The 15400-nt window shown below is 40.5% G+C and overlaps 2 protein-coding genes across 11 annotated transcripts in view; one reads left to right on the top strand and one right to left on the bottom strand.

The window, feature by feature from the left end:
• The window catches only part of LOC133544524 (ATP-dependent RNA helicase DDX3X-like), a 45680-nt gene extending 40607 nt beyond the window's left edge, over window positions 1–5073 (top strand). For all 7 annotated transcript variants that reach the window (XM_061889949.1, XM_061889947.1, XM_061889945.1 and 4 more), the window contains one exon: window positions 559–5073. In XM_061889949.1, the coding sequence (XP_061745933.1) occupies window positions 559–638 (80 nt within the window). In that variant the 3' untranslated portion in view covers window positions 639–5073. The remainder of the gene's footprint in view (window positions 1–558) is intronic.
• The window catches only part of LOC133544526 (dTDP-D-glucose 4,6-dehydratase-like), a 24422-nt gene continuing 14077 nt past the window's right edge, over window positions 5056–15400 (bottom strand). For all 4 annotated transcript variants that reach the window (XM_061889954.1, XM_061889955.1, XM_061889956.1 and 1 more), the window contains exons 5-13: window positions 13639–13729; window positions 13401–13549; window positions 13226–13324; window positions 13090–13149; window positions 12421–12464; window positions 10926–11091; window positions 10806–10861; window positions 6555–6652; window positions 5056–6466 (exon numbers count right to left, since the gene is read on the bottom strand). In XM_061889954.1, the coding sequence (XP_061745938.1) occupies window positions 6402–6466; window positions 6555–6652; window positions 10806–10861; window positions 10926–11091; window positions 12421–12464; window positions 13090–13149; window positions 13226–13324; window positions 13401–13549; window positions 13639–13729 (828 nt within the window). In that variant the 3' untranslated portion in view covers window positions 5056–6401. The remainder of the gene's footprint in view (window positions 6467–6554; window positions 6653–10805; window positions 10862–10925; window positions 11092–12420; window positions 12465–13089; window positions 13150–13225; window positions 13325–13400; window positions 13550–13638; window positions 13730–15400) is intronic.

The following is a 15400-nucleotide window of genomic DNA, read 5'->3' as shown; positions in this document are numbered from 1 at the left end:
GAGAAACACTGCCCTAACCAAATAACTCTAAATTAAGTGTTTATTACTTAGAATATGTTTTCCTAGTGTTCAAGTAACTCTAAATTAGGTCTTCGTCACTTAGAATATTATTAAAGTGTTACCAAAAACATATAACTTTGTCTTGAATTTGAATTTATTTTTTTTTTTTTTCCCCACTAAGGGTTCGGTGAATGCGCACATGAAACTGGTCGGGTTCGGTACCTCCAACAAGGTTAAGAACCACTGATCTAGGCCCCTTGCGTACTCTGATAGTGCACAGTAGCCATGTTGGTTTGGTGGCCCACTTTGTTTACTTCCATTCAAAGTCATGGAGTGAATTCAATCTACACTGTGGCGATATCGTAAAGTGAGATTTTGATAGTGTGACATCCCTAGTTAGCTTTTATTCCCTCTGGCCTGTTTTGAAATGTCTATTATAATTCATTCCAACAAGTTATTGGAATCTGCAGCATCAAACACTTATCTGAACACCTCCAGAATAATAGTCCTTATAGTCTTGTTTATAGCGGATCAACATCACCTCTGTCTATCCTGCAGGTGGCTTCGGAACCTTCTACACCAGCGACGGCTATGGCGGCAACTACTCGCACTCTCAAGTTGACTGGTGGGGCAACTAGGTGGTTCTCTCTCTCTCTCTCTCTCTCTTCCTCACCTCCCCACTCAACTTTCTTCCTTTCTCAGCTCTGTCTTCTTCACTCCATCTGTGCCCTCCATCAACATTTAGAACCTATGTGCATGCTATTAAGGTATTTATACTCATGATATAGCCCCCCCAACACCACCACATACACCCTTCCATTTCTGGACGATGTAATCTAAATTAATTTCATGGTAAATCTCACAACAGACTACATAGCAAATGGATTCTTCCATTTCATTTGGCTACATTCCCCCTAAGGGGGAATCTTTTCCTTGTGGCACTATTCATATTAGAGTTTTGGCATCATCATGTTTTAGTTCTGCCTTTTAACTCAAAGGCACAGAGGCTTCCTGTGGCTCCATAGCAGCCACCTTTGTGTTACGTGCATGGCCACCTTGCGAGTAGAAACCACAGCATGGAGACATGAAACTAAGTCAGGCTTAGGAACTGGCTGAGGCCACCATCCGGAAGATAATCTACCATTTTTTTTAAACTTTTTTTTAATTTCTTTTTTTAAAAGTGCAGATGTACAGATGTCTTAGAATGATGTCTAAGACCCAATAAACTCTTGAGATGGAATTTAGTAACCAAGCAAGCATTTTTTGCCCATCACTTGAAAATGTTAGCAAACCGAATGATAGGACTTAGGGTGATAAAAAAAAAAAAAACAACAGATAATTTGTTTCTGCACTGTGCCTTCAAGATTTCATTCTGTTCTGCAACTAAAACCTATATTTAACGTCACATATCGGTTCCAACATGTTCTCTTGAGTTCTCTTTGGAAGGAAACAAGCTAGACTTGAGCTAAATCAAACCTTGGCAAAACTAAACAAAAAAACAACAAAAAACCTAAAACTGCGCCGAACAAACTCCGTGATCCAGTTCCCAAAAGCATAAAACCTCCTGCTGCAGGATTTGTGCTTTTAGAAACCTGTTGGGATGTCAGTCCTGCAGCTCTGCTGTGAGCTTGGAGTCAGGTTCCTCGCATCGTTGCCAAAAAGTTGGGTTTTCGCGAACCGGGCCACTGAGGGGGAGTCGGGCTTAGCAGTGCAAATCTGACCTTGTCGCTGCTGCGGTGTTCAATTCCGTCCATCAGTGCCTGCGTTTGTCGGGAACCTGACTCCTCCTCCACACACAAACTTGGAAACCCTTGTCGGCCAAACAAATCTTTCAAGGAGAAACACAACCTAAAAGACTCAAAGAGATCTAAAATTCCTTGCTCACTCTATCCTGGAGAGTCACATAAAGAGTTTTCTCTTCAGAAAACAAAGTCATTCCAGTATTGCTTTGGGTGTTTTGGGTCCGTCTTGGTCGGGGATGAACGCACACGTCGGGCCTAAGTGCTTTCAGGCAGGCCGATAAAGTTTGTTTACATTTGGAGGTTTGAGATTGGCACGGACCGTGGTTTCTTTCCAACCACACCATGACGACGTTCTAGTCCTGCTGCGGACCCTGGCCAAGTCCCCGTGCATTCCGAGCGTGAAGTCATCTAAAGATCTTAAGCGAACGATCATGTAGGTGATATGTAAATAGTAGAGCTCTATTTAAGATACAAAGATAAGAAGAGGAGGTGAAACATGCTACATCACTTTCGGACCAGACATTTGATTCCTAACGTTCTCAGAAAATTGCCCGCTGGCTTTGATTGGAAGAGCCAGGCTGTGGACCAAGACAATAGGGCATATGCAAGTGTTGTTGTTTTTTTTTGGTCAAGCAATTCTTTTAGAAATGCAAAGCAAGTATCGCGATTCCCGAGCAGGTTTTAGTTTGGCTCCCCCGTCCCCTGTGTATTTTAACAAAAATTTAAAAGTGCATTTCAATAGGAGAATGAGTTTGTTGGAAGATTTGTGAACATTTAAAAAACCAGTACAAAGCAGCGGTTGTTTAACTGTAGGAGCTGGTCATGTACCTGCAAACAAAATGATGGACAGACTCTCCATCTGTGTGGTGTTAGTTTTTTTCTCACAGAAAACTCTTTCTTTTTGTCCTCGTGGTTTGATGCAGATGAAACGAACAATGGCGACCGGAACTGTGTTGGGTTTGGATAATGCTGAACGCTCGACACTAAGTAGACGATGCAAATGACAATCTGTTGTCGAGGACTTCAATCTTTGTTTGATCGATTGCACTTTCCCCACATTTTTGGGTACACCTTCACTTTTTAAGGCCGATGCACACGTCAGTTCCTGTACCCCGAAATCCCGACTTCTTCCCCTCATACAGAGCTCGTTCAACAGAGACCCTTTTCGTGGCTTGCTTGCGCTTTGCCATCACAAACTCCTCGGTGCCTTGCGATGACTCCGTAGAGACTGAAGAGTGTGTGTGTGTGTGTGTGTGTGTGTGTGTGTGTGTGTGTGTGTGTGTGTGTGTGTGTGTGTGTTTGTGTGTGTGTTTGTGTGTGTTGTAAAGGCTGCGTTTTTCGTTTCACACAGTTGTTCCTTTTCGGATTGCTTCAGCTGCTGGTTTGATGTCTCAGAAACCTGCAACTTCAACACTGTTCCTTCCTTGCAGGTTAGCCTGCTATTCTTAGCATTTCACTCCGAGCACTTATGGACGTGCCAATTGCACAGTCGCTCGCGTGTAGCCGAGGGCTCTGTTGTCGTTTTATCCCCCCCGTGTCTGTAATCGCCATTTGGTGGTAAGAGTGTGGTCCATTGCAATTCATGATACGCCTCAGTTTGTTCTCAACCTTTTGATGCCTTAAATTCAAGAGGGATCTAATACAAGTGGTGGTTGCACTTTATACAGTGGAACCATGACGTTGGCTGCGTCTGGCACCACCGAGGCAGAGAACCCAACGCTTCTGTGGTAACGAGGAACGATTTAATGGTGCTAAGCTCCCTTTGCAGCGGCCCTCAGGCCTTTCTGTTTGTAGAGACTGAGAATCCTACTTAGTTTTACCGGGAAGAAGAAGAAAAACAACAAAAAACTTCCGACAAATCCTGTAGCAGAGTTCCTTCAACGCCTCTGAAGAGGTGCGTATGAGTGAATGTTTTAGTCGTGAAAGAACGACTCTTTCATAGTGACGTGTGTGCGAAAGGATGCGAGTCGCCCACCGGTTTGAGTTGTAGTTAATTAACAATGGCAAGATCCAGCTGTTTGCACCCAGAGTTCTCGAGTCTACGATCGCGCTGCTAGTTTGTGTAATTTATCAGACATTTTTGAGAAATATTTATTTTTATAAGCCTAGTTCAAATGTTTAAAGAAAAAAAACAAAAAAAAAATAACAAGTGACTTGACCAAAAGACAGTGAACAAAAACACTGGCACATGAATGTTGAATGTCATCGGTGTGAGTGGAAATTTCTATTTTTCTGGGGTAGTGTGAGCTTTTTAATAACCGTGTAAGCGGGTTTCTCTGACTATGTCATATCACAAACTGTTACAGACTCGGCATCAGCTGATGTGACATATGGAGAGAGGCCGATTACCTTGAAAGTCTCATTGGACTCTTATCAGATCCACAGACCTGTTTATAAACAGGTTCAGATACCAATCATATGATATAATAATAATAATAATAATAATACACTGTTAGCAGCCATTTGCAATTGGCCAAAACAATAATAATTTGAGATAATTCCACCAAATATGCCAAGGTTTGGATTAAATTGTAAGAATCAAAAACCATTTTGTAAAAAAAACAAACATGCAGTAAGAAAAAAAAAAAAAGTGTCCAGATTCGCTCCAAGTCAGTTTTTTTGTTGTTGTTCATTTGTTTTGACACTTTTCCTTCCTATTACTACCCTTCGTGTGATTGTCTATTAGCAAGTGGGGGTGTTCAAAGTCTATAACACAGAGTTACCTGTGGTTCTATTGCTATGTTGTTGTGATCTGCATATTTTCAGGCACAGCGCTCACAGCTGAGCGTCCGGCCAGTCAGACAAAATTAAATTGGCAAACGACAGTCAAAATGTCTCGTTTGCCGTTTTTTACCGTTGTAGCTCTTCTGTCGCTGCGGCCCAGAATGCAATACGGCCACAGCGCAATATGTCGGGGAGAAGTCTCCCTTTGCAGCCTTTTGTACTCCAAATGTTTGCAAACATGCTGGCCCTTTAAGTTGTTTGTAAGAGGCAATCTGGAGAGAAACACAAATAGCTACAACAAGCAGACAGAGGTGAAGTGGCGACAACAAATACTTTTTGGTGTTATCTCGCCTTTTTTTTTTTTTTTTGTAAATTTGTGGCGTTTGCGAAACTATGTCGCATGAAGCCTGTTGTCGCCTTCAGTGACTGGCCAGACAGTTCAGCGTGGACACACAGCGCCACCAGCCTGCTAGTTAGTATTTGCTTTATGTATTAGTTTAGCAGTTGTGCACGAAGAGGAGCACTACACTGAGGAGAAAAAAACAAAAACAATATTGTGCATCCGTTGTGATTTTACCACAATTAAAGGTTTGGATTTGCAAAACTATCCCGCATCCTTTTTAATTTCAACAGAAACATTCAGACATTGAAGGACCTTACTTCATTCGCAGTAAAATACAGTATAATCTGTTAAGTTTGGTACCTGAGCTGGAGTTAAAGTGCAGTTATGTTCAGTGGGGCAAAAAAGTATTTAGTCAGCCACCGATTGTGCAAGTTCTCCCACTTAAAATGATGACAGAGGTCTGTAATTTTCATCATAGGTACACTTCAACTGTGAGAGACAGAATGTGGAAAAAAAATCCAGGAATTCACATTGTAGGAATTTTAAATAATTTATTTGTAAATTATGGTGGAAAATAAATATTTCGTCAACCATTCAAAGCTCTCATTGATGGAAGGAGATTTCTCACGATACATGGCCCCATTCATTCTTTCCTTATCACGGATCAAAACAGCCCCAAAGCATGATGTTTCCACCCCCATGCTTCACAGTAGGTGTGGTGTTCTTGGGATGCAACTCAGTATTCTTCTTCCTCCAAACACGACGAGTTGTGTTTATACCAAAATGGATACATGGATGATACAGCAGAGGATTGGGAGAATGTCATGTGGTCAGATGAAACCAAAATAGAACTTTTTAGTATAAACTCAACTCGTCGTGTTTGGAGGAAGAAGAATACTGAGTTGCATCCCAAGAACACCACACCTACTGTGAAGCATGGGGGTGGAAACATCATGCTTTGGGGCTGTTTTTCTGCTAAGGGGACAGGACGATTGATCCGTGTTAAGGAAAGAATGAATGGGGCCATGTATCGTGAGATTTTGAGCCAAAACCTCCTTCCATCAGTGAGAGCTTTGAATGGTTGACCAAATACTTATTTTCCACCATAATTTACAAATAAATTATTTAAAATTCCTGCAATGTGAATTCCTGGATGTTTTTTTCACATTCTGTCTCTCACAGTTGAAGTGTACCTATGATGAAAATTACAGACCTCTGTCATCATTTTAAGTGGGAGAACTTGCACAATCGGTGGCTGACTAAATACTTTTTTGCCCCACTGTATGTCGCTTTGGTCAGGTGATTGTACAGTAATGTGTAAACTGTGCCTACTGTACATAAAGTGCTTTTCCAGCTGGTACATCTTCCCTCATTCTTCACCTAAATAGATAAAAATAGTATTGTCTATAAAATGATTATAAGTACATCTCTGCATAACATTGTGTCATTTTTAACATTAAAGAAAACACACCAATCTTTCCCCATAGTCACAGTGAAGCCAAGTACGTAAAAAAATGAAATAAAAATGTTTCCAGAGATTACACACGCCGCCGCCCTTTGAGAAAGACTGCTGGAGGGGAAAGATGAGTCCTCTATTTGTAAGCCTTGTCCTCTGCTGCGTCTGACCAGAAGTCCTGGTTGTCCTGGTACCATTTGACTAAAATAACACACACCAGACGGGCAAATATTAATGACCTGGTTGTATAGGTCTGTGTGTGCTCAACATATATGTGTGTGTGTTGTACCAGTTTTTCTGATGCCATCAGACCACGACACGTTTTCTCGCCAACCTAACCGCTGCAGCTTCTCACAGCTGATAGGGTAGCGGATGTCCACACTGGGTCTGCAGAGCATTGGATAGTAATATGATGCTTATGTGCTGAAAATCCATTTTTTTCTGTTAATTAAAGGTACAATTATCTTAAAAAGTGCAAAACTATGAATAAGAACCAGTGAGCCAATAAAATAAACACTGCAAGCCAATAATTGTCACATAGTAGTGAATATGGAACTCTTGACAATTATGTGACGCACCAAATAAATTGCTGACTTTGCCAAACTGCTGCTGATCTACAGCAGGGGTCACCAACGTGGTGCCCGTAAGGAACAGATGAGTCGCCGCTGGCCTGTTCTAAAAATAGCTCAAATAGCAGCACTTACCAGTGAGCTGCCTCTATTTTTAAAATTGTATTTTATTTACTTGCAAGCTGGTCTCGCTTTGCTCGACATTTTTAATTCTAAGAGAGACAAAACTCAAATAGAATTTGAAAATCCAAGAAAATATTTTAAAGACTTGGTCTTCATTTGTTTAAATAAATTAATTTATATTTTTACTTTGCTTCTAATAACTTTCATAAAGACAATTTTAGAGAAAAAATACAACCTTGAAAATTATTTTAGGATTTTTAAACATATACCTTTTTACCTTTTGAATTCTTTCCTCTTCTTTCCTGACAATTTAAAACAATGTTGAAGTATTTTTTATTTTTTATTGTAAAGAATTATAAACACATTTTAATTTAATTCTTTATTTTACTTTCTGCTTTTTCAACAAAGAATATTTGTGAAATATTTTTTCAAACTTATGATTAAAATTCCCAAAAATTATTCTGGCAAATCTAGAAAATCTGTAGAATGAAATTTAAATCGTATTTCAAAGTTTTTGGAATTTCTTTTAAAATTTTTGTTCTGGAAAATCTAGAAGAAATAATGATGTGTCTTTGTTAGAAATATAGCTTGGTCCAATTTGTTATATATTCTAACAAAGCGCAGATTGGATTCTAACCTATTTAAAAAAAATGTCCTCAAAATTCTAAAATGAATCTTAATCAGGAAAAATTACTAATGATGTTCCATAAATTTTTTTTTTTTTTTTTTGAAAAATATTTGAATTACCTAGTTTTTCTCAAATTTTTTCGGTTGAATTTTGAATTTTAAAGAGTCGAAATTGAAGATAAACTGTTTCTAAATTTAATTTTCTTTTTTTTCGTGTTTTCTCCTCTTTTTTTAAACCGTTCAATAAGTGTTTTTTCATCATTTATTCTCTACAAAAAACCTTCCGTAAAAGGAAAAAAAATGTATGACGGAATGACAGACAGAAATACCCATTTTTTTATATTCATACATTTATTTCTTAAAGGTAAATTGAGCAAATTGGTTATTTCTGGCAATTTATTTAAGTGTGTATCAAACTGGTAGCCCTTCGCATAAATCAGTACCCAAGAAGTAGCTCTTGGTTTCAAAAAGGTTGGTGACCCCTGCTCTACAGTAAAGCGATCAAGGGACAAGTGTGAAATATTGAAGTCTGTCAATTAAAAAAAGGATGCAAAGGCCAAACCGTCGAAACTTATAAATATGACAGTTACCAATTTCGGTTTTATTGAGAACGATAACAAAAGGCCAAAAAGTGACTAACGCTGTTGCACTTTTCTGACAGTCATTTTAGTGCGAGACCGTATTAAGTAATAATTACAGCAGGTGTGTGCGCACACGCAGTGCATCCGGTAAGTATTCACATCACTTTACTTCTTCTACATTTTATGTTACAGCCTTATTCCAAAATGTAATACGTTCATTTTTGTCCTCACATTTCTATAGACAATACCTCATAATGAACATGTGAATGTTTTTTTTTTTTTTAGTTTCCAAATTCATTAAAGAAAAACTAAAAAATCTCATGTACATAACTTTTCACAGCCTTTGCGCAATACCTTGTTGATGCACCTTTGGCCGCAATTATAGCCTCAAGTCTTTCTGAATAGGATGCCACAAGTTTTGCACACTTATTTTTGTGCAGTTTTACCTATTCCTCTTTGCAGTACCTCAAGCTCCATCAGGTTGGATTGGAAGTAATGTTTCTCATCCAGGATGTTTCTGTACATTGCTGCATTTATCTTTCCCTCTATCCTGACTACCATATTTCCTTGAATTGCCGCCGGGCATTTAGTATGCGCTTGCCTTGAATTACTGCCGGGTCAAACTCGCTTCCCAAAATAATTAGCGCATTCTTAGTATTACCGCCTGGTCAAACTCGTGACGTCACGAGTGACACTTCCCCTGTCATCATTTTCAAAATGAAGGAGGCTGATTTAAATACTGGTAATTTGAAATTGCATAAAGGGAAGAAGATTAAGAGCTGTGCAGTAGGATTTAAGGTCCAAGCTATTAAATACCGGTAAGTTAAAAAGAACAGTAAGCAGCTATGTTTTATTAATATACCTGTGGAGCCGACGGTCCGACAGACAGGCAGGGCACGCTCAAGATGGCAGCGAGCGAGCGGAGAGGAGGAGCGGAAGAGTGACCTGGACTGAGGTTTTATTGAAAAATAAACAGAAAAACTGCTAAAGCCATGTCCTTCCTTGGTGGTCCTGGGAACCCGCAAGACAACGGCTTGAGACCGTCACAATACCGTAGCTGCGTCTGTCATTAAATGACTCCCCCTGCTGGTGTTAGAGGGCGCTAGTGATCCTTCTTGCGACTACTGGGCGGCAGAAGAAATGAAATGAGTGACGTGATATGTGCTGGAAGAGGTAATAACGGAAGATCTCCTTTGAGACTTTTAAAACTGAAGAAAGATAAGACTTTTATAAACAAGTTATCGATGCTTTTGATCAGAAGGAGCTGGCAAGGACTATATAAGTAAAGGTAAGACCATAATAACTTTTTTTTTATTAAATGTGTTTTTCATGATGGTATTCTTACATCACACTCAAATTTTTACTGCATGCCTTTGGTAAGTGCCGGAGTGAGAAGAGGTTTTCAATTAAATAGCGCCCTGGCGGCAATTCAAGGAAATACGGTAGTCTCCCAGTTCCTGCCCATGAAGAACAACCCAACAGCATGATGCTGCCACCACCATGCTTTACTGTAGAGATGATATTGGCCTGGTTTCCTCCAAACATGACGCCTGACATTCACAACAAAGAGTTAAATTTTTTTCTCATCAGACCAGTGAATTTTGTTTCTCATTCAGGTGCATTGTGGCAAACTTCTCCTAAAAAAATGGCTCTATCTATAGCATACAGGCCTGATTGGTGGATTGATGCAGAGATGGTTGTCCTTCCAGAAGGTTCTCTTCTCTCCTCAGAGGAATACTGTAGCTCTGAAAGAATGACTATTGGGTTCTTGGTCACCTCCCTGACTAGACTTAAGATGAATGCAACAATGTGCAGAGTCATCCTGGATGAAAACTAACGCTTCCCATCCAATTTGAAGGAGCTTGAGAGGTCCTGCGAAGAGGAATGGACGAAACTGCCCAAAGATAGGTATGGCAAGCTTGTGGCATCCTATTCCAAAAGACTTGTGGCTGTAATTGCTGCCAAAGGTGCATCGGGGGACGACGTGGCGAAGTTGGTAGAGTGGCTGTGCCAGCAATCTGAGGGTTACTGGTTCAATCCCCACCTTCTACCATCCTAGTCACGTCCGTTGTGTCCTTGAGCAAGACACTTCACCCTTGCTCCTGATGGGTTCTGGTTAGCGCCTTGCATGGCAGCTCCCGCCATTAGTGTGTGTGAATGTGGAAATAGTGTCAAAGCGCTTTGGGCTCCTTAAAAAGGGGTAGAAAAGTGCTATACAAGTACAACCATTTTCCATTTATTTTTACCATCAACAAAATATTGAGCAAAGGAGCTGGAAATAATTATTTACATGTGATTTTTAATTATTACATTTGCGATATAAAACAAGAACCTTTTTTACATTGTCACTAGAAGGTATTGTGTGTCAAATTTTGAAACAAAATTGAATGTATTCCCTTTTTGGAATAGGACTAACAAGCCAAAAATGTTCCAGGATGACATTCTGATGATACAATTGTATTTGTTTCCTGGTAATTTGGTCTGTTTTTTTGTTAAAGTTAATTTAAATGATTAAAGTGAGTTGTAACCTCATTAATTATTCCAAATTCAGAAGTGTGACTAAAATGATTTGAAAATGTAATCATTCGACAGCAGTTAAGGTGTAAATGCGAATAAATGGAAGAGTAAATCCACCCTCACCTGTCTGGCACGTACTCAAACCAGTCGTTCACCTCCACATCTGGCACGTTCCTCACCTTTAAAAACACAAGCACCGCTGATTTAGTCATCTGCCGTGTGGCGTTAATGCCATTAACTCACCATCCTAATAAGCTCCTTGGCCAGTTGCAGTATGCCAATCTCAGAACTTCCACCTACGTTGTAGACTTCTCCCTTCACGCCTTTCTCCATTAGCAGCAGGAAGGCGTTAACCACATCGTCGACGTACATGAAATGGCGGGACTTCGGGACGGTTCCCGCAATGGTGCTGCGGCACAAAAGAAACATCAAGCTATAAGACGAAGGCACTGTTCAACGTAACCTTTAAAGGCCTACTGAAACCCACTACTACCGACCACGCAGTCTGATAGTTTATATATCAATGATGAAATATTAACATTGCAACGCATGCCAATACGGCCGGTTTAGTTTACTAAATTGCAATTTTCAATTTCGCGTGAAGTATCCTGTTGAAAATGTCGGTATGATGACGCGTGCGTGTGACGTCTCTGATTGTAGCGGACATTATTTTCCAGCCCGGTCTCAGCTATAAGTCGTCTGCTTTAATCGCATAATCACACAGTATTCTGGACATCTGTGTTACTGAATCTTTTGCAATTTGTTCAATTAATAATGGAGACGTCAAAGAAGAAAGATGTAGGTGCGAAGCGGTGTATTGCGGCTGCCTTTAGCAACACAAACACAGTCGGTCTTTCCTTTTTTACATTCCCGAAGGTGAAGCTTTACTATGGAACAGAGCGGTCAAGCGAACATGGTTCCCTACCACATGTCAACCGGCAGGCTTCGATGAGAAAATTGTGGTAATAAGTCGGCTCTTACCGTAGACATGAGCGGATAGCTTGCAACGTTCTCCATGCACCTGTCAGAGAGGCAGCTGCGGACTCTCTTGCCTCCTCCGACCGGCCTCCCCCGAACGTGGAATGCTTCCACCGTGTAGGAGGGAGAAAAAAAATTCAGCCTGGTCCCAACGGCTTCTTTTGCTTCGCCTCGTCGAGAAACGTGGCTTCCCTCAGAGACACTGGCGGTCACCACACCCGTTGCCACACCCCTCCGACTTTCAGATTCTATATAATCTCACTAAAACACTAGTAACACAATAGGCAGATAAGGGATTTTCCAGAATTATCCTAGTAAATGAGTCTAATACCATCTGAATCGCTCCCACCGACATCGCCTTTTTTTTCTTTCTTTTTTTTCCCTTTAGTCCTTCACTCTAACTTTCCTCATCCACGAATCTTTCATCCTCGCTCAAGTTAATGGAAAAATCGCCGTTTTCGCTGTCCGAATCGCTCTCGCTGCTGGTGGCCATGATTGTAAACAATGTGAGATTAAGAGGAGCTCCACACCTGTGACGCCACGCGCACATCGTCTGCTACTTCTGGTAAAGGCAAGGCTTTTTTATTAACGACCAAAAGTTGTGAACTTTATCGTCGATGTTTTCTACTAAATCCTTTCAGCAAAAATATGGCAATATCGCGAAATGATCAAGTATGACATATAGAATGGACCTGCTATCCCCGTTTGAATAAGAAAATCTCATTTCAGTAGGCCTTTAAAAAACAAACAAAAAACCTACCATTTCTTGTCGTTCACCAAAAGGGTGACAAACCTGGGAATGACCTGTAAAACAGGAGAAAATACAAGACTGACATATATATACATATTAAGGCCTGGGTTGGGTATGAAAAATTCCAAAATGCGCTGTTCACCTTGACATAAAAAACTCTGATACAAATCGCATACTGGCAAAAAATTTACAACTGACCTACCGTGTTAACAAGGCCATTGAGAATTGTATTAAGTGCCAAAAATATGACTAAAGTGGTGAAGCTGTATTTTCATTTGCACCTAACACCTTAATTATAAATACATTTACCATAATATGTACTATCATTAGTTTGAATTTATATTAGCACTTTAATTGTATGTAAACATATTTTTCACAAGTTTTTATGAGTCCCTTCTTTTGCAGTATGTTTGATTATTTATTTTTGTACTCCGCCTGACATAAGCCTTGATAATAATCTTTGCGATTAACACATGCTTTCATAAAATTTGACAAGGTATATCCTGTAAAATTGCGAGTAAGATAGACATAATTACTGAATATGATTAAAATCAAAAGTAAGATTACTAATCCAGTGTTAATAATTAAGTGGAAAAGTTGGGCCCAGAGGTCCAAAAGGTTACAAATCCCTGATGTACTGCCTGTTTTTTGTTTTATAGGAAAATGTCAAATGTTTACCTTCTCAAAGTATTGCCGTGGTCCATAGATGTTGTTGCTCCTGGTGATGATGACAGGAAACTGAAGAAAGCAAAGAAACTGCATTAAGAAGAGGCTTTTGTACTTTGACATGAAGGCTACTACCTCCTGTAAGTACCTTGTATTTGTCCCAGTAGGATCGGACCAGGTAATCTGCAGCTGCCTTTGAGGCAGAATAAGGGTTGGAAGGACTCATTGGGCTGCTCTCATCAAATACCTGCATGACACAAACAGTTCACGCTCACTTCATAACCCAATTTGAAAAAAAAAAAGAAGCCTTAAACGTCACCAACCTCATTCTGACTTGATCCGTATACTTCATCGGTGCTGGCGTGGATGAAGCGCTGAAGCGTATGGCGGGCCGCATGAGCGGCAGCCAGCAAGACCCTGGTTCCAACGATGTTCACTCGGTGGAAGGAGGACGGGCATTGGAAGGATGTGTCTGGGGAGGGGGGGGCGTAAACGAGAGACAGGTGCACAAAATTGTTGCGGCTACCAAAGCATGTCAAGTCAAAGCTCCCTGATGCTCACCGACGTGCGTTTGGGCGGCCAAGTGAAAAACGACATCAATGTTTTCTGTGTTGAAGATGTGCTTCATCTGCTGGGCGTTACACAGATCCCCCTGTCACACAAACACATTAATCATTTTGTTATGCATTATACTTTTAAGTGGTAAATGTAACCTCTGAGATTTTAATATTGAACAAAATAACATTTATTTACACATGAACACTCACTAAAGTAGTGTTTTTCAACCACTAGTGTGCCGTGAGATATTGTCTGGAGTGCCGTGGGAAATTATGCAACTTCACCTAATTGGTCCAAAAAATATTATTTGCAACTCAACAATTATAATTGAGAAATAATGTGCCGTTGTCTAGTGTCTGTGCTGTATAGAGATCGGCAGGGTAACAATGTAACACTCCATATCAGTAGGTGGCAGCAGGTAGCATTGCTTTGTAGAATTCGGAACGCGTCAAGGATGGTTTGTCGTGATCCCAATATGCAGAGCACAGTGGGAGACGGCATGCAGATAAAAAGGTATCTATCGCATACTTGCCAACTCTCCCGGATTTTCCGGGAGACTCCCGAAATTCAGCGCCTCTCCCGAAAACCTCCCGTAAGAAATTTTCTCCCGAAAATCTCCCGAAATTCAGCCGTAGCTGGAGGCCACGCCCCCTCCAGGTACTTGCGGACCTGCGTGGGCACAGTCTGTTTTCACGTCCCTTTCCCACTATATAAACAGCTTGCCTGCCCAATCACGTTACAAAATCTACGGATTTGAATAAAAACTGCACACACAAGGAGACGAAGCCATGGCGATTCTATGTTGTCTGTTGCCATCTCCTGGTGAATGTTGGCTATAGCGTTATGGCCGGGGTTGCTTTTTGATTGGCCAACGATTTACGTGGTGTTGGGCAACTGACGGCAAGTGAGGGAGTCTGTTCTGAAGCCCAAAGTAAAGAGACATAACTTCATCACCTCGCCTGGTTATTGACTCCAACCCGATATATTACACCGTCGACGAGCAAAATGAAGAAATAAATGGCAGAACAAAGGTTACTCAAATAGTGAAAGGTAAGTGTTGTTTTTTTTAGTAACCAGCAAGCACAGTACAGTTAGTAGAACAACCGTGTTTTTATTACTGTGTATTTGATAGGTGCCGTCTGAAATTCAACTTTTTTATTTATTTATATATATAACAAAATAAATATATATAGCTAGAATTCACTATAAGTCGAGTTGGTGAATTGTAGATGTGAATATATTCCTCCCCTCTTAACCACGCCCCCAACCACGCCTCCGCCTCACCCCCGACCACGCCCCACCTCCCGAAATGGGAGGTCTCGAGGTTGGCAAGTATGATCTACCGCTTAAACCAAAAATTAACAAAACGTTAAGGAAAAGACAATGAAGCATGGGGATGGCTATGCAAAACGAAAGTAAAACTGAACTGGCTACAAAGTAAACTAAAATAGAATGCTGGACGACAGCAAAGACTTAGTGTGTTTCCGTACATGACATGACAATAAACAATTTCCCCACAAAGTAGGAAAGCATCCGCACAACTGAAATAGTCTTGGTTTCCCATAGAAAGCAGGTCGTGCAATGGCACTCAAAAGACGGCATGAAGCTGCTACAGGAAAACACCACCAAAACAATAAAGGTCCCCAAGATAACAACACATGACAGGAACTAAAACACTACACACAGGAAAACAACAACATACTCTAAATAAAGCACGGCAACCTGTTGGAGTTTCATTTTTTAACGCTTTCTGCTGGTTGTGTGG

Source organism: Nerophis ophidion, linkage group LG27, assembly GCF_033978795.1.
Source record: "Nerophis ophidion isolate RoL-2023_Sa linkage group LG27, RoL_Noph_v1.0, whole genome shotgun sequence".
Taxonomy (NCBI): Eukaryota; Metazoa; Chordata; class Actinopteri; order Syngnathiformes; family Syngnathidae; genus Nerophis; species Nerophis ophidion.
This window is presented reverse-complemented; position numbering and strand designations above follow the sequence as displayed.